The 19,587-nt window shown below is 36.2% G+C and overlaps 1 protein-coding gene across 1 annotated transcript; it reads right to left on the reverse strand.

The window, feature by feature from the left end:
• Positions 1-853: 853 nt before the first annotated feature.
• VIP (vasoactive intestinal peptide) lies at positions 854-9,821 on the reverse strand. Its single transcript, XM_017893772.1, has 7 exons — positions 9,556-9,821; positions 8,314-8,430; positions 6,294-6,416; positions 5,212-5,307; positions 4,336-4,467; positions 3,423-3,510; positions 854-1,698 (listed from the first exon to the last, which is right to left on the reverse strand). The coding sequence occupies exons 2-6, from the start codon at positions 8,418-8,420 to the stop codon at positions 3,465-3,467; spliced, it is 504 nt and encodes a 167-aa protein (XP_017749261.1). The 5' UTR covers positions 8,421-8,430; positions 9,556-9,821; the 3' UTR covers positions 854-1,698; positions 3,423-3,464.
• Between the last annotated feature and the right edge of the window lie 9,766 nt (positions 9,822-19,587).

The following is a 19,587-nucleotide window of genomic DNA, read 5'->3' on the forward strand; positions in this document are numbered from 1 at the left end:
AAAATGTCACTTAATAAATATGTAATAATTTGAAGAATCAGATAAGAACAAGAGATACAAGAAGCTCAATTTACTTCAATTTGTGAAAACTGCTTTGCAATTACTGGTAGTTCTAAGATGAGTTCCTCCCGTTGTAGCCATTTGTCCTAATTGCAGCAAATGAAATCAAGCAAAACTTTGCCTTCTGGGGATAATGCTGCTGCATTAATGGTTGGGCTCTGACTCTTACTCTCTTTATTATTTGTTTAAGCTTTTTGGATGAGAATTTAAGATCCAAGCCTGGAATTTTTTTTAATCGCTGTATAAATTTATTCTTTCCTTGTTTTATATTAACGGAGTCTTAGTTTTAAGTTGGGTACATGATTACCCAGAAAAACAAAACAAAACAAAGAAAGCATACTACATTTCCCAGCCTCTCTTGCAAATGACTGGCCATAAGACTATGTACCAGTAAAGGGGATATTAGTATAAGATATCAGTTCAAAGAGAACTGGCATATACTAGTTGCTCCCTTTTTTCTGTGCCTCTTCCTACAGCCTGTTGCCTGGAATGCGTATATGATGGCTGGAACACTAGCTGTAATTTTGGATCATGAGGAATAGTGCCACACCGTTGGAGATGAGGGATGAGCTGAAAGGAGTGTGTGTTATTGAGGGTTTCGCTGAGCAGAACCATCATAATAACCCAGACATCTTCTTCTTGACTTATGTGTGAAAGAAATTTCTCTTTTATTTAAGCCACCATTATTTTAGAACTTGCACACAATCAAATACCACAAAAGCTATCTAGTGCCAAGAACTTTAGAGCTAAAATGAGTTACTGCTGAATCATACAAAAGAATCAAACAAAAAAATTATCTGCAGTGATAATCAAAGGTCTTTATTTTCTCTATTTGATTTCTTAAAATTATTTTGGAAAAATAGTTATGTCTTTAGATGTACTTTCACAGAAGGAAGCTCATATGACCAAAGTAATATTCTGAGTCATTATGGCAAAAATATTTATTATTGAACAACTGTTTCATTTACTTCACATTTTACACATACTTAACACAAGCAGAAAGGGAAGGTTCAATGTCAGAAGCAGGGGTCATTCTCCTTAACTGAAAGACTATCAGGAGAGAGCCTTTGGTGATTAGCAATCCAAATTTGAGATTTTAAAATACCATTAAAATAAAGGTTGCCTATAAAATATGGAGACACATAATATTTTCTGAAAATCTTTTGGAAGAATGTCTTTTATCTTCATTGTTACTATCTTAGACATTTTGAGGTTTATTTAACACAGCATTCCATCTGCTTAACATTCAAATTTAGCCACACTGATTATCTGTTCTACTCTCCTGAATAGTTAAGTACACTCTATAAATAAACACATCAATTTTGCTCTATTACTACTCTTCCAAAAAAGTCTTACATAATTGGAATTAACCTAGCATTTACTTATCATTAAATATATTTTTTTGTTAGAAAGGATATACAGCATATGAAATTGCAGGCTTTTTATGAGTTAAAGACAAAATGTAGAACTCTCAATATTTACAATGTAAACATCACAGTTATTACATTAGCTAGAATACGTCACAACATTCACAACACAATACATTTTATTTGGTTTGGATATTGAAGTTTTTTTCTTGAATTACTGATGTAGAACTCAAAATTTAATTATGTTGCGTATTGTTTTCCTTCAAGAATTCTGAAAAAGAAAAAATTGTTGCTTTAGGCATAAAATATATTTTATTTCTAGCATCTTAGTTTCATTCACTGATTTACTTATCTGATAAACACTTATTTCTCTTTGTCCCTTGTTAGCAGCCCATAGCAGGGGATCGTGTCCTGGGACATATCAAGAGAGCAGCTTCTAGAGGACTGATTATCAGAGAGGAACTGGAATGTGAAAAGATGTCCAACTAACCATTATTAATGATTCACTTGTAATTTTCACAAATGGATGACCCACATGATTTCCTCTTCAAAGAGTTTGTCCAAAGTCACCCATTTGAAAAAGAAAAGGATGGAAGATGGAATCTCGTAAGTGATCTTACCATTTACAAAGCACAATATGATTATTCAATTTTCCTTTATATTTTAGTGCCTACTCTGTTTCTTAATTTGATGGAGAAGACTTCTTATAAACACTCTTTCAAAAAGCTGTATGTAATTAACTTTCTTCTTTGAGCAAAGGAACTTCTCTGAAATGTCTATAAAAGATAAGGAGTTTATGTGAGTCACATTCCTGCCTCTGCCTTTCTCTTAGGGGTCGGAGGGTAATTAGTGGACAAAAGCAGTCAGTTAGGCAGGTGTCTTCCCAGACACCATGTCCACTCTTGATGACTCTTGAAAACCTTAGATAACTCCATCAGGAACTGAGGTAAGGCCATGAACCTTTAGTTTGAGCATGGGTGATTTTAATCTCCTTAACCTAGTTAGGGATTGGAATCTGGCTTGCCTTCAGGTTTTATGAATAAAGTTTTATTGGAACACAGTCACTCTTATTCATTTTACATCTAACTGTGGCTGCTTTTGTGCTACAATAGCAGAGTTAAGTCATTATAACAGAAACTAGATGGCCCACAAAGCCAAACATATTTTACTCCATAGCCCTTTAAAATCTGCTAACCTTTCATGTGGTGACAGCATGAAATTTTTTTAAGCACTTGCCCAGTATTATAGATTTTTTATGAGCTAACGTAAATAATAATGTGACATAACTCAGGAAAGAAATATGTCTTGAACCCACATTTATATAAAATCAATTTTGATAGCAAGCTTATTACTTCACAAAGAAAAAAGTCTATCCATGTTTTTTCTGCTCAAAAAAAAATGTTTACAGAGAATGCTGTTGGAGTCATGTAGGTAAAACAAACTTACAGGTAAAACAAGCTGAATTTTACTTTTGCTGTATGAAGTTTGCCATGTTTCAAGGAATATTAGACCCAGAATGCCCTGATATTTTCGTGATAATGGGCCATGCTCTAATTTGGTGGTATTTCCCTGTGCTTAATTAAGTGAGGTGCTAACAGTCAATTGTGGGACTAAAGCTTCAATTAATAAAAGCATCATGGGTTGATCCTCAAAAGGAAAGCCCATTTTTTTTTCTTGTCAGTTTGAGTCAGTCTCCTCTGTTTTTTAATCTTGATACAAATGTAGAAATAACCCCAAGTAAACCAGGAACACTATTCAGATCTCAAAACGTTTGCTTATTGTGAGTGCTCTCTTTTATGAGATCAAAAAATTGCATGAATCATTCTAAGCTGTTTACTGGGTTGGGGTCCACTGTTGTAGGAGTGTCTGTCTTGGATGAGGTCTCATAATGAGAAACTCTTTAACCCTAAGATATTTCTTACTAAGTGACTCTTAGTTACTTATATAACCAGAGACTGCCATAAGAATACAGAAGGAATGCACAAATATACCCACCACTGGGAAGTTGTCATCAGCTTTGCTCCAAAGGGCTTTTCATCATTTTTCTAACTCTTCTGGAAAGTCAGGAGCTTCTCCCTCACTGCTGCAGAGCAGAAAAACATCGTGCATATTAAGGCTCTCAGATGAGAAAGGTTCTAAAGAAACTATTATAACATAACGACTGTGCTGTTCTCTGTGCTCTGAAAGTGTATTGGGGGCTAAACAACTACCTTTGAAGTTTGTTAGTACCTATGAATTATTTATCAATCTTAGAGTTTCTAAAATTATTCTTACAGAATTATCATCTGTAATGGGCAAAGAAGGTCATCTTGTCTGATCACACCCAAACAGAATTATCCTTAATACTCATCATTTAAACAAAAACAATTGGAATAAAAAGACAGAACACTACACTGGTTATGTATTGTGTCCGATATTTACACACCACAGAGAGATGCTGATTTTACAGAATCTAAATATACAAAATACCTAATGGTTTAATTTGATTAAGTAAGAGTATTGAATATGCACATGAAGTGAGTTCCACATGTTACCAAATTGCAATTGACTATGCTTTACATGTTTTAAAAATCATCACTTTTGATGAAACTTGCTCCTAGATTCATACTAGATGTCTCTATAGTCATCATTTTTAACACTGGCAGCACAGTAACGTCAACTGGGGAACTCTTAAAAGAAATGAATGCCTAGGGCCACACCACGGAAGGCACTGATTTCCTGACAATTGGTTTGGGGGAAGGCCCAGACATTGGTATTTTTAAAGTTCTGCAGGGTAGTCTAATGTCAGCCAAGGTTGAGAATCACTGCTTCATGTAGTATAGATAGTGAGATAGAGAGGTCTTCATGTGCAGCTTCTATTTTGAAAGTCAGTCATGATTTCTCATTTTAGCAAGCTCTTTTTCTTTACCTCCTCTTTCCATTCAGAATTGAGTTCAAATATTTCTTTACAGCCATTTGTTTTCTAAGGCGGGTATAGTTGTCTGTGAAGACTGCATCTGAGTGACGTTTGACTGGTACAGGGTCTTCTGAGATGTTACTGCTAAGGAACATGAGGAAAAGGAAATCAAAGAGTTTTCACAAGAAATGATAAATACACACAGGTTCCAAGTTTCTTGGAGCCACATAAAAAGGAATTCCCACACCCAACTAATTTTCTATCATAAAAGAAAATACAACTAAACCTAAGGATGAAGGAGAAGCAAGGAATCATCTGCCACATTTTGGCATGACCTGGGACTGTTTTATGATACATTCTGTACAGCTGAGCAAATAATTCATCCAAAAATAAAAATTTGGGGATAGCTGAAGTTGTGTTCTGCCACTGGGAGAAAACTTTTTTAAAAAAACATAATTACTTCTTTAGAAGCTATACTACCCTGAGCAGTGTCATCTAAATATTTGACTGTTAGCCATTTGGCATTCTCCATTTAGTTTGAGCAGGAAGTAAAAGGGATATTCTATGGTTGACCTTAACATTTACCTCAGTCTATCCTATGTCTTCTTGATTGTTTTACTGAGTCTTGTTCAATTTGATTGCAGATTGGTAAACGATTGCTACTTGAGAAAAACGTGTGTCTGGAGTCAATGAGTATGATATTATGAAAATGTCTTAATCCATGGGCTTGTTAGATGTTATTGAACAATACAAGTTATTTCATTTAACCAAATTAAACATTATCAATGAGTTTTCAATTTCAAACAAGGTAAATAACTTGTTAAGAGTGAAAATACAATATTCAGGTTGAATAATAACACATTTTATAAAAATAATAAGTTTCTTTACCTAACACGTTTTCCCATAAGAGACTCAAGGTACTTTTTGGCAGAAAGTTGACCCAAGAGTTTACTGAAGTCACTGGTGAAAACTCCATCAGCATGCCTCAGCATGCCTGCATGTCGAAAACAAGGCAAGAAAAAAATAGCTATTCTTGTGGTAAATGGCTTTCTTAGCATATTCTGATGGCTTGTTACATAACAAATGTGGTTTAGTATGAAAGCTTTCTCTTAAAACTAAAAGTTCCACGGCGATTTTCTTACGCCCTAACAAAAGATCTTCCTAGCCACTTATACGCCAGATATCACCCTGTATTTCCTAGCCAAAACCTGAAAAAATAACAGACCAGGCTTTCTAGAAGCACATTTCAAATATTCCTTCATGCTGAATCTTATAACAACTTTTTTCTAAGAAATATTGGTGAAAAATATGATCGATTTAAATTAGCTGCTCTTTGTCACTGCCGCTTTGCGCCTGTCCACTGAATAAAGCTACACAATGGGAAAATATTCTGCTTTTGAACGTCCGTAACCCGTATTAGCTTTTTTTTTTTTTTTTCCAAACTATTTGCCAACCTCTTAGGATAGCAGAAGGCATTAAAGCCTATCATTCTACCTTTTCTCTTTCAAATGAAGAACCTTTTATACTTTGTCTATACCAAGTCCTATAGAGCTACTTGGTCTGTACTTGAAATGATGCTCAGACAAGCAGTTCTATGAATGAACAGCTCTAACTGTCAGATACCTTTTCTTTATATAGAGACAAAACTCCTCAGCAACTCTTCATCATTGGAATGCTAAATGCTGTAGTTTTATCAGAATTGGTACAATCTGTGATGTTGGAATTATGTGCAACAGAATGGAAGTGAATTATATGTTCATCCTGGCTTGTTACAACCTTTCAGTATGAAAATCATGTACAGCTGTAAGAGCTGCAATAAATCAGGATGAGTGAAGCCATGACACATGGAAACCTCTAGTGTTTTGCTATTGGAATAGCTTCATGGTGAGATAAAATTAGCACGTTTGTAATTCTTAAATACACTTGCTAAAATAAAACTCACTGGATAGTTTTATAAAAAATAAACTCACCTGGATACATCATAATAGGGTGTGTCATTTTCAGCTAATGCATTTTGCAAGATGTCCATGTCTTCTTTTAATGAAACTTGATCAGGTTCGTCTGCTCCCTCAAAGGGTAGTCTGTCACCCAACCTGATAGGGAAAATTACACGAGAAGTATAATACATTTCTTTTTCAGAAGACAGTGCGAGTGGTTCCGCAACCATTTAAAATAAGATACTTAAACTCTTGGGAAGTATTACCCAGTCACAATATGAGAATAGTATAATTTGACTTAATGGCTCATATAGTTAATGCGAGCATAAATAGGAAATTCCTATTATCCTACAAAGTAGATGTCATAAGACTTTTATAAGCTGAATATACAAAATGTAAGAACTACTTAATTCAATCTTATCGAAGCGTTAAGCAAACTGTACTTCTTTGGTGTACTTTACTATGCCAAGAATATGTTCACTTTGCAAAGTCAAATTTCACATGTAGAAAGATTTTATGCAAAATAGAAACTTGGAAAAAACTAATATTGAATGAGAACTGATAACAATTTATGTATTTGGTGATGTTCAGTATCACCTGTTCCAAACATCTCTGAAGAATGGAGTATTAACTGCTTCTCTCTCTCTCCAGACCCTCAGGCTTTGCTTCAAACATTTACCTTGGCATGATATATTTCTCTGTATTGACAAAGTTCAAAGAATGTCTCCATAGATGAATAGCTCATCTATGAAGATGAATTTGAATTCAATAAATTTTATGGGGCCTTCTGGTTTCTAATCTTATGTATTAACACAACTTTAATAAGGGATGTACAATGTTACACTGAAGGACTAAGAATAGCCATATGCATACATGGAATATGACTATATTTGTAGATGCCTGCATATTTCAATCACTGGCAACTCTTATAATTTTGTGTGTGCAGATTTTCACTGTTAGGGCAAACCTCCAAGGAGCGTGTCAGCTCCTGGACACTTGTGTATCTTTCAGCGATTTGGGAGTTGGGAGTCACTAGCAAGTAGTCCTCTGTGGGTCTGAAGCTTAGCAATCAACAGAAATGTAAGCATTCTTATGATTGTTCATCTGCTGTGATAGAACTTCAGATAGAACCATTTTATTTAGTTATCAAAGCAACACAGGAGCTGTATTTAAACAGATTTCACAGAGAACACTAATAGCTCAGAGGTTATTCTCTCTATTGAGCATAAGTCTACCTTAATCAAAAAATCAAGAATGAGCAAATAAGCAAAAAAAAAAAAAAAAAAAAAAACCGAATTATTATTTTTCTTTGGAGATATAGTGGTGCCCATATCTCCAACTGAAAGAAAAATTCAAGCTAATGTAGTTTTCATTTACTGTTTACTTCTTTAGCACACATTAATAAAGTTTTAAATATGAGTTTTGAAATTTTATAGATTTGAAATATATGATATAACATACAGAACAAAAAAACTAAGGATTTATGGTTCAAAGTATATCAAAAGTATATCAAAATTTACCCGGTGGGGGAGTGTATCTCAATAGATCAATTATCCCATATTTAATATTGGCAAATTGACTCTGCCTAGATAGATTTCTGTGCAACATGATTTTATACATGTTTCACTAATCAACTGCTAATCTTATGATTATTTGCTGATTAATCTTGAAAATAAACTAAAATGTGGTTGGCAACTAAACAGCTTTTTTTCCACCAGAAATTGAACTGACTTAACAATGGATAAAAGCTTATTATTCATCTAAAATTGGTTTTGAATAAAAAGAAAGTCAGAGCCTCCTTTCACCATGTTTGGGAATGTGATCCATTCAGCCCATAAAACTAATCACTGACAGTGTCTCTCATGCCCTGAAAGTGAATTCCAGGATTCAGAATGACCTGACGTTGACAAACACCTCTCACTCAACACATCAAGCAAAAATTTAAATAAATAATACATAATTTATACTATTCAGTTGTCCAACAAAACGTATAGGAAATTCCCATTTAGATGAAGAAGGAATGCTCAGATGTCTGAATTGAAAGGGAACTTACCTGAGAGCAGAAGGTGCCCTGTAAAGAGGCCATGCCGACGTCTGTGAGAACAGCACACTGAGAAGGGTCAGAAGCACAAGGAGCTGGGCCTTATTTCTAGTGTCCATTTCTGTGCCTCTAAAGAGAGAGAATCACCTTAGTTCTTCCAGCCAAAGATGTCACCAGCAAGGTAATTCTGAGTGCCTAGCAGTAATTTTCAATGGCTCTTGAAGAGTTTGTAAAGAGTAATTTTCCTCTTGTAGAAAGAAATCAATTGCAAGATGATACATTCAAAAATCAATATTTCTCTCAGTGACAGGTACTTGAATAAAAAGTAGAATCCTTTTCACCTGCTGTCTGGGCACATGGTTGGCCCCAGTATCTATTGAATGCCATACTTCTATAGTGCTGGAAATAACCCTGGGGACAACCTTTTCATAACAGGGATGCACCACCCAAGCTTAGTGTATTTTTTGACAAAGGAAACAGCTTCAAGACATTGATTTTCTTCGCTTTAAGATTTCAGTATCTGATTAATATAAGACTGGGGCATCATCTATTTAATAATTCTTCTGCTCGTGTTTGTACAAATGTATAAATATAATGTGTATATAGACATATAATTTTTTAAAAGATTTTGTATATACATTACTTTTTCCTCTTTCAATTGTAGATATTACTGAACACTTATTTCCTTATACCTGAATTTGAACATCTTAACTCAGTAGTAAATATTAATACTCAAAATATCACTGAATCATATATTGTCACTGAAATGAATTTTTCCATCAAAGGAAAATATATGTTAAAAGCAAAGCTTGCATTTCTTGCACTTAATCAACTTACACATTTCATTTCTAGTTTCTAGATTAAAAATTTAGGAGTTCAAGGTCTGTTTCTCTTGCTGCCTATACAAATTACAGAATTTAAACTTAAGGCAAAAAATAAATGCATCTTAGATTCACTTAACCAACATATGANCAAATAAACTTGATTTGAGTGAATTATTTTAAAATCAGTATTCAGTAAAAGAGCAAGCAGGGTAAAGCATCTTACAAACAAAAGAATTCAGAAAATCTATCTATATGAGAGAAATTGAAGTATTTCTATCCTTACCAGGTAACTTGAGAAACTTGTCTTTTTGCTATTGCAAAAGCAGAGCACTATCAAATTCTTTTCAATAGAGAGAAAATTCAGTATGTTGTGAGAAAAGTTTCAGAGGCAGGAGGGAAAAAGAAGAGGAATGGTAAAGTTTTCACTTACCTTGCCCACTCGTGCTCCCCCGGAGCTGCCTGTTCTGGTTTGTTTTGGAGCTGTCTTAGGTGCTGAAGTCCTGGGAGTAAGAGGAAGGCTCCACCAGTTCTTTGCCCTTAGCAATGGCTGAGGGTTGGCTGTTACTGCCTGCTGGTGCTTCTCACTCTACCCTGACCAGCATTTCAAAGCCCATCATTTTATAGGGCTTATACTTAGGACTGAGCAATCACAAAGAGCTCTGAAAGACGTCACAGTATGACGGCCATGGGATGAATAGTGCTTGAAGTTCTTACTTAATTGTCATTATGTCTAATTTATATAAGTTTATAGTGAGTAACTTCAAGATGTAAGATAAAAGGAAATTTACTTTTGTTTAAACAAACAAAGTAGCAAGCTCAATGTGAAATGTTTTAACCTTTACTTAATTGTAGTGAAATAAGAAAATGATTGTAGTGTTATAGCCATGGTCACTGGGATTCCTTCAGAAAATAAAGACTTCATGTGTAGAAACAAATGCAGAAAGCAACAAACACTTATGTTCATTATGCTTATAAATGTGTAATTATACTTTATTACCAAATATTAATTCTGTTAATATTTTAATTTTATGCTATTCATATAGATCCAGATTTAATCTTTCTTGAAATCTATCCTAACTTTAAAAGCTCTAGAGATAATTTTCACCTTTCTATTATTACATTTCCTTTTTGTTGAAACTAATCCCAAGATAAATGTTTCAGAAAGTCTCTAAGATAGTAAGATATGCACGCTGTTGTACAAAGCAGTAGAAGTAGTGCTATTTCATATTTGTATATAAAGGCACAATTTCCAACGCACTTTTACATACACTGTGTCAAATGATCCAAAAAATAAATTGTTGTCAGACTGTATACCTCAAGGAATTTAATTATCTTTTCTTTTTAAAGGTTTCCCTCATCACTTTTATAAGTCTTTGCATAATGTAGAATTAGTTTTCCACCCTCACCCCCAATGCACACACACATACTCAAACCAGTTTGGAACATTTCTGATTCAATCACTTGACAGGTGGCTTCAAATAATTAGTTGAAAAACATTTATGTAGTACTTTGATAAATACTTCACTTCTATTTGTGGATTCGTAACTAAAGGTAGCTTAGTACACATTCAATCAGAGTTTAAGGTAAAAATGCAGCCACATGAAAAATTTCCTAAACAACAGAGTAAAATACCATTTTCCTTTTATGTTAAAGAATTTCTGCCACGTGTATTATTTTTACATTTTGTTTGTAAGTTTCATAAGAAAGAATGACTTTACAGTCCTCTTTCTTCTACTTTAAGATTTTAGTGCCTATTTGCTTCACTCAAAGTCAGACTGATCCAGTAAAAGACTATCCTGCTATGCTTAATCATATTTTCTAATCCAGTTACCAGAAAAATTAAATGAATTAAATTTCAAAATGTCTGGAAATTTGTTTCCCAGTTGACAGCTCTGACTTAAGCCAGAGTTCCTGTGGCTTAATTCCAGGAAATCTTTTTTTACCTGATTATTACAAACTAGAGGTTGAAATGGTTCTCATATGGAATTTTTTTATCCTTAGCTCTTCATCACCCAATTCTTAGTGAATCAATTTTATTTAAGAGCAGCAATGGCAAAGCAACTTAATTGAGGGTCACAGACAAATTACTGCTGAATGATAAGAAGAAAAATTTTAAACTTAAAAGATGTAAAGCTGATTATTATTTGGCCTAGGCAAGCACTTAGCATTTATAAAGAGTAACTAGAGTAGCTTTTTTCAATAGAAAAGACAGTTGCTTCTATTATAATAATAATAAACTAAAATAAAAAGAAATAATTCAATTTTATTAACTCTGAATAAAAGTAAACTTAATCACAAAGAAACTGCATTTTCTCTTAAGATTAAACAAAGAAAGCAAAACCATTTGAAACTGGAACCATGCACCATCTTCAGGTTCAAGTTTTAATTCACAGATTTTATAAAATTGTGTTTATTTTTTCTTTCTTTCAGGAAATGAATGTAAACGTGGAGGTCCTTTAACCGACTTAAGGATGTACCAGAAAAAATAAACATTAAAAAAAGACTGCCAGTTGAATTTATCCCGAATTCCTCGGTTACCATAAAAAACTTAGTAAATAAATACAAATGTACAAATTAATTTACTGTTTAAAAATCTGTCTTTTCCTATACTTTGACATATTCTTCCAAAATTTCCTACATTTCTGGCGACGTTTATTTTTGCCTTACGCCTTCTTAGTAAAGTGGTGTTTGTAATAATAAGGGGAACTATTAATTCATTTATATGGGTAGAAAAATCTTCAAGGATCCTTCTTTACCGAGAAGTAAAGCTGATCTCCAGGAAAGTTTCAGTAATTTTTGCCACTCAAGTGGTTAATAATAAATATGGACTGGAGAATAGACTGTCTGATTTGTTGTTCTCTGCTTATTTCTTTCAATTTAGAATTGGTAATATTCTGTAATGTTGCTATCACCATTTTGATGACTAGCAGGTCAGATTATGGACATGACAGCTTCATAAAATATTGGCATCCCTCTCCCCTTTTTTCACCAACGAACCAAGGGCTACGGGAAGTAAAACTGGGCATTCTAAATTCAAACATAGTGGATGCAAGGAAATTTAGAATGGAAGGGATTTTTTAAGCTCAGGGATATTAGCAGGGGAAATCCAAATTTGCCTTTTTTTCCTTTAGTGCAATATTGCTAATAGCAGGTCCATATCTTCTTATGGTTTAATGCCTAAGCTTATGCTCTTTCTGCCTCTTTGGTATGATGGTTTACCGCCTAAGTTTCCCCCTATTTCACCTCCAGTCCTGAGAACCTAGCCAGTGTCTACCATGGTCATCCTGAGGTGGGTGAGTCTTAGATCAGAGATCGGAAACTACAGGCTGTGAGCTTAAATAGACTGACCCCTCTGGGTTCTGTTTGTGTTTCTTTATTAATTCGTTTTTGTTGTTTATGTCTTTTCCAAGCTAAGAATGGCTGTTTATAGTTTTAAATGGTTAAAAAATTAAATGAACTTTTTGTGACACATGACAATTTATGTTATTATTTTATTTTATTTTATTATTTTGAGATGGGAGTCTCATGTACTCTACCATCCAGGCTGGAGTACAGCGATGCCAAGCTTGTGCCACCGCAACCTCCGCCTCCTGGATTCAAGCGATTCTTGTGCCTTCAGGCCCCCCAGAGTAGCTGGGAATCACTGGTGGCGCACCACGTTGGCCAAGTTTTTGGTCTGGAACTCCTTGAGCTCAAGTGACTGCCCGCCTTCAGGACTCCCAAAGTGCTGGGAGGTTTACCTGGCCAAAACTTATATATAATTTAAACATCAGTAGTCTTTTATCCCATTAAATAGTTTTATTGGAACATAAAAACATTTCCATCATATTAGTATTTCTCTATAGTTGCTTTTGTGCACAACGGCAAAACTGTTGAATAGTTGGGCAACAAACTGCACAGCTCTCAAAGGTTAAAACAAGTACTTATTTGGTCTTTCACAAAAAAAAGTTTTTCAATCCTTCTAGATCCTCCTGTTTGGCAGATATTTAAGATGACATGTTTGCTTTAATATTCTTAAATCCAATATCTTTCAATAAACTTGTATTAAGGAAATATATATTTGTAGTATATATATTTTTATATGTACCTAATGTATAATGGTATTATGTGCTGTATATATGTATATATACCATAAATATCATATATCCGGTATACAATATATTATACATTGTATGTATGTATAACATACAAATATACACATATATTTAATTATACATGTATTTACTTTTAGTAAAAGTATAATTTGCATAAGATGAATACATATGTTTAATCTTTGGTATAGCATATTAAAGTTTATATATTTAAAGCATATATATTAGAGATTATATATAAACACTTTCAATTCTTTAACTTAGAAAATTTGAATTTATTTTCAGGATTTTTATTCTTGTCATATTAGTGATTCGATGAAAATAATGTTACAATAAAGGTCAATTTTCCCTTTAAAGTTACCTATTAGAATTCATTCTGGAATCTAAAATTATATCAGCAAATATAAAGGAAAACAAGTAATGATCTAAATGATATGATTGAGGACAACTTCTCCCTTAACTCCAGAACCTCGTTATCTGTCCCACTTACTGATGCTGAGAAGTTTAGAGAAAATTATTCCTTTGTCTCAGAATTTTCTTGCTTCAAATCGAATTAGATGTAGAAAGAATAATGTGTAAGTGCTGCAAGTCATTTGAACATTATTAGGGTTGTATTTATCGGATGATTTCCTGAAAATAGATTTCAAAAAGAAGGCTGTAGAGAAATCACAAGAACACAAAATACTAGGATGCGGAAGTTGAAAAACAAGAGTATTGAAGATTTTAAAACCAATTTTATCTACTTCACAATGTCATCTCTTACATATGTGTTCCCCCACCACATAGAGTAGTTCTCCCTTATCTATAGTTTCTCTTTCCATGATTTCAGTTACCCGTGGTCAACAACAGTCTGAAAATATTAATGGAAAATTGCAGAAATAAACCATGTATTCGTTTTAAATTGTGTGCCATTCCAAATAGCATGATGAAATCTTCTGCCATCCTGCCCATTCCAGTCCGGGATGTGAATCATCCCTTTGTCCAGCATTTCTATGTTGTCTATGCTACCTCCCAGGTAGTCACTTAGCCAGTTTGTTGACAGATGGAAAATATATGGTTTATATAGGGTTAGGTGCTATCAGTGGTTTCAGGCTTCTGTCGGAGTGTTGGGAGATGATTGTACACATTCCATGTAACCAGGCTTTAACTCAATCACACCCTCTGTTTACTGTATGGATCAAATGAAAAACAACTATGTCTAATTTCTGGCTTTTAACCTTAAGAAAGCTGCAGTCTAGATGTTAGAATGAAGATTTGGCAAGAATATTTTCTGAGTGAGTTCTCATGGCCCCTCTACCACTACATCTATTCTCCATAGGCCAGGGAAGCGCCTCTGAGATGGGGAAACTGGTGTGAGTTTACGGTAGAGTGGAAGGGGTGGATGACAGAACCCTGTGTTATCAAGTGAAGAGACTGAACAATAGAGGTTAACTTGGCTTCATTTCACATCTGGTTGACGTAAGACAAAGCAAATCATGGAGAAACACTCTGGATAATGGTATGGGAGACAAACCTGGATGACAGTTGCACACCCTGCTTGGGAAAACCTGAAATGCCATCCAGGGAACAAAGAGTGGAAAGGGCCTAGCAAGGGACAGGTTTTAAAAAACCTACCAAGAGCCAGTATGGGTGTCCACACCCAGGGACCAGATGTCACTGCATATTTCAATCAATGACAGCCAGCCCTAGATCATCTCCGAAGTGCCCAGAAGAAGACTCCCAGGTTTCATATTGCTCTGTCCTCCCTCAGAATCTTAGATGCTACTCTGAGGGAAAAGAGGAGACAAATCCCCTTTCCAAATCTGGAAAGACAAAATTTGAAATGACAGAAAATCTGAAATGTCAGAATTTTAAATCTGAAGAGTATTGCCTTTACCTAGAAATGATTAAGTTAAACTTTTTTTTCCCCCTAGACTTGGAGTCTCTCTCTGTAACCCAAGCTGGGAGTACAGTGGCACAACTGTAGCTCACGGCAGCCTCCAAATCCTGAGCTCAAGTGATCCTCCTGTCTCAGCCTTCCATGTCGCCAAGATTACAGGTGTGAGCCACTGTACCTGGCAGAGGTAAACATTTTAAAACAAATTTTATGTTCAGTATACTCTGTGGCCTGTGAAAATATATACTCACCATTACTTTACAAATGGCCTTGAATAGTGTATGGTCATGGTTTGCCTGGGAAGAGCCTGCTAGGGATCCCATACCCTACTTAGTGTTAAAACCAGTTTGAAAGAGGCCCTGGGACCGAAGCTTGGTAACTTTGAGCTCTGTCCTAGAATGGAGCACGGGGGCAGGATGGAGGCCTGCCCTGACCCTGGAGGCCACGTGTCTCCCTCCCTCTCTTTGTTCTTCAGTTGTTCTAGCTGGTCTCCAGCTTTGCCATCTGGTTCCTCACCTTAGGCTTCTCCAACCCATTCCATGGACCTAATGCTAAGCCTGTTTCTTTCAGTTTGCCTCAGCCCTAGAGGACCTCCCAAGAGCCCTGAGTTTCAGCTTACTCTTGGGCGAGATCTGACGCCACAGGCTCTCCCCCCAGCTCCTGCCTCTGCTGGGCACCCTCTCTGCTCTTCTCCACTGTTTTTGCTTCCTTGAAAGTGACTTTTATGGACTACATCTTCCACACCCTGGTCCTCTGGCTGCTGGCTGGGCTCAGCAAAAGAGATGTGCTGGTTGGAAATGAAAGGACCAAAGAGGAGAGAAAGAGAGCTCTGGGTATTTATTCCCCTAGGCCATGGCTTGGAAGATGCTACATTCCTCCCACAAGATCCAGTTTCTGTAGTGTGGCCTCTCTCCTGCAGCCCTAGACGGGCCAACGGCTCCCTGCTGAGGCTCATTCATGGATTACTTGCTACCTCACTACTTCTACCTCTTTATTAAACTCTCCTCAATTCTACCTCCTTATTAAACTGTCCTCAATTCTTCTTTGGAAAGAGCCTTCGGAGTCCTTCCTGGACCCTTCCTGTTGTATTCCCACTCCCACACCCAATATTTAATTTTAGGATTGGCTAGTTTCAGAAGGCCTCACGTTTTAAAATTTTTGGTGGTTTTCATTTGAGTTGGAAGAATTCTTAAAATAATCAACATGGGAGCTTGGAGAAGGGCCTTCTAGCCCCAGGCAGGTCTGTCCAATTGGTGAACAATTGATTTTTGAAGACTAGCTGAAACACAAATACATTAGAAGTGCATTCAGACCCTTGACGCTCCTCGAGTCCCTCCAAGAAAAGAAACTGGATCCTTTGCTGACACAATTCCAGAGAAAAGGTCAACATGCTGCCAGAAGCCAGACACCAAACCATCATGGGGTCTTTGTGAGGAGGTGTAGAGTAGCCTTGGGAAGGAGACTTGAGGCAAACTGGGCCCTGCATCTCCAGGGCTGCTGGCGCCTGACCCTCAGGAAAGAAACTCCCTCTGTCAAGGAAGCAGGAGCTGCAGCTATTTGATAAGCTTTTAAAATCACCATTCTTCTTAATCATCATTCTAATATCCTGTATCTGTAGTCACTTCCCTGTACTTCCAAGTCTGGAACACTAATGTTCTCATTTCTGACTCATAAAACCATCATTTTCAGCTAGAAAGAATTTAAGGTAATTTAGTCCTGTCACTTTGTTTTGAGACATTTTAGCAACTTCATAACTGAAAAGAGGCAAGTGACTTCCAACGAGTAACGGAGCTGATATCTGGACCTTTCACCTTTCTCTTCAAGTGGGTTGTGAGGACAGCAAATTCAAAACCCACAGAATAGATCATGGAGAGTGGGGAGGGTGGCGTGGTTGCCTTGTTGCTGTGACCCTCTGGATTTACGGGGATGCTTGAGCAATGTATAGTGATGATGTTAACAGGCAGTTCAGTTGAGTGATTTACATTTGCTTGGAAATAGTTCTTATCCCCAAATGACAACCAAAAGAAATGTTGCTGAGATGCACCCTAACGGGGAGTCGCTTCCTAGGTCCACACTCCTTTCTGTGGCTGCAGTACCTCTAGGGTGTCTCAAAGAAATACCACGCAAGAGCCGGGCGCAGTGGCTCATACCTATAATCCTAGCACTTTGAGAGGCTGAGGCAGGTGGATTACTTGAGGCCAGGAGTTCAAAACCAGCCTGACCAACATGGCACAACCCTGTCTCTACTAAAAATACAAAAATCAGCCAGGCGTGGTGGTGCATGCCTGTGTTCCCAGCTACATGGGAGGCTGAGGTAAGAGAATCAAGCAAGAATCGTTTGAACCTAGGAGGCAGAGGTTGCAGTGAGCTGAGATCATGTCACTCCACTCCAGCCTGGGTGACAGAGCAAGATTCTGTCAAAAAACAAACAAACAAAGAAACAAACAGAAACAATTGAAATACCATGGAGGGAAAGAGAGAAAGCCACTTTTTCTGTCAAAATAGTGTTGAGTCTAAGTACTAGACAGAGAAGGCACAGGGTGCTTCTTTCTTCTCTGCATTCACAAGGACTATTCTTGGCATTTTTCTTAATAAGGAAATGAGAAACACTTTTTGCAGTCATCAGAGTTTCTAGAAACAGATATCAATGACCTCTTCCTCTGACCATCATACTTATGTGTATAAACAGGTATCAATGACCTCTGCCTCTGACAATCATACTTACACGTATACAATCATACATTACGTGTGATGGGGGAAATCAACGTGGGACGTCAAGTTCTTTGGATAACAAAACGGAGAATCCACTAAAGAAGGCCCATCCTCCATTCTCCCTCTCCTGTGCAATTTCTACAGACTCAAATAGAGTTCCACTAGCTCCAACCTTTTTTCTTCCAAGCTCTTTTCCGTAATGCAGCTAAAGTGATCTTCCCCCAGAATGTCTCTGATCATATCATTCCCTTGTTTAAAATCTTTCTGTGGTTCCCCATTGCTTTTGAAGGAAACGGGCTTGCAAGCCTGGATCACGCTATTCTCATCAATGGCCCCTCATTGTGCCCTCCCCATCCACCCTCAATCTATTCTCAGCCACGTGGAACAACTTTCAGGTTCTCAAAAGTACCGTATTCTCCCATGTCTCTGGCTTTTCACACATACCATTTCCTCCCTCAGAAACACCCACTCCAATCTCTTTTTATCCTTTGGGTCTCAGCTTACAGTAGAACATTTTTTTCCAGGAAGACTGTAACCCATTCTCCCATCAAATTTGGGTGAGGTGCTGTGCTTTTGGGCTCTCGTTTAACCCCGTATTTCCCCCAGCTTAACACTGAGCGTGTTGGATCACTACAGTGTATGCCATATCCTCCATTGCCAGACACTTTTAGCATGAAAAAGCTTGTTGCTGTCAGGTAATAGGTGCTCAGTAACTATTTCAGATAAGAGAATGAAAGAGATTGAAATTGTACTTATTTCAGCTCTATTTGGTTTGGACCTCAAGTCTTTTAAAAAAACTTTTATTGTTTTACTTTTCAGTTCTTTTGGTCCAGTGTTCAATACTTCTTTCCTATCCTCAAATAACACTTAGTCTTAGTACAGGATGGCTATTACTCAAATCCTTCCAGCTTTGTTTTTAAAGATTTCTCAGCCATATCTATTTTTTCTCTAGAGCTAAGTTTCATTCAATGATGGTTGTTTTCCTAGTCCTTTAAGTCATCTGAATAATGCTTGATTCATATATTGGGACGTATTTTTAAATGCATAAATGTTGGTCTAGGTCTTGTTAGAAAGAAAAATAGTGTAACTTCACAAAAGAAAAGGGAGTATTTTCTATTAAAAAAAATACAGTTTTTAAAGTCTGTGATTCATTACCCCTCTAGAATGCCTTTCTAGCCTTGCTTTTATTGCATTTTATCTGTATTTTTTGTGATAATTTTTACAGTACACTTATGTAATCAATTGATTTAATTATGCCTCTTACTGAAACCGTCTTATGTATTATTATATCCCCAATACCTGATACATTATAAGTTGCCCCCAAATGAGTGCTGAGCAGAATAAATATTCAAAGGTGGAAAAGTGGGAAGGTTTTGTTTTGTTTATTTTGCAGCCAGTATTACTTAATCTTAATGTTGAATCTCCTCCTTAAGAAGAAGAATGCAATCTGGAAATGTTCTTATGTGAAAAGAGGAAAAGAGTTCCAATTAATGTTTTAACTTTAAAGCCTTTAGAGTAATTCCAGGATCTAAAATCTCCACTTCACTCAAAAGCAAAGGGGTTTTATTTAGACTGTTTAAGAGTTTTCCTTAGCATGAATGGACATATTCGATGTCAAAACTTCATAGTCACTTTACCTAGACTGGAAACATTGCCAAAGTTGGGATTTTTTTTCTTTGTTCTATGAAATAATTTCAAGTCAGTGCATCACACTAGGGAAAAATTATTCAGCAATTCACTGTTCTTAGAACCTTGGTACACTTATGCCGCCCTTTTTCATTTC

Source organism: Rhinopithecus bieti, unplaced genomic scaffold (assembly GCF_001698545.2).
Source record: "Rhinopithecus bieti isolate Rb0 unplaced genomic scaffold, ASM169854v2 scaffold_24952, whole genome shotgun sequence".
Classification (NCBI taxonomy): Eukaryota; Metazoa; Chordata; class Mammalia; order Primates; family Cercopithecidae; genus Rhinopithecus; species Rhinopithecus bieti.

Bases quoted from the DNA above. Each gene is read 5' to 3' on its own strand.
- VIP (XM_017893772.1), bottom strand. From the start codon at position 8,420: ATGGACACTAGAAATAAGGCCCAGCTCCTTGTGCTTCTGACCCTTCTC. The intron at 4,468-5,211 runs GTAAAGAAACTT...CATGTTCCTTAG, and splicing joins CTTATGGGAAAACGTGTTAG to CAGTAACATCTCAGAAGACC. The intron at 3,511-4,335 runs GTAAAGAAAAAG...TCTGCTCTGCAG, and splicing joins ATTCTGAATGGAAAGAGGAG to CAGTGAGGGAGAAGCTCCTG.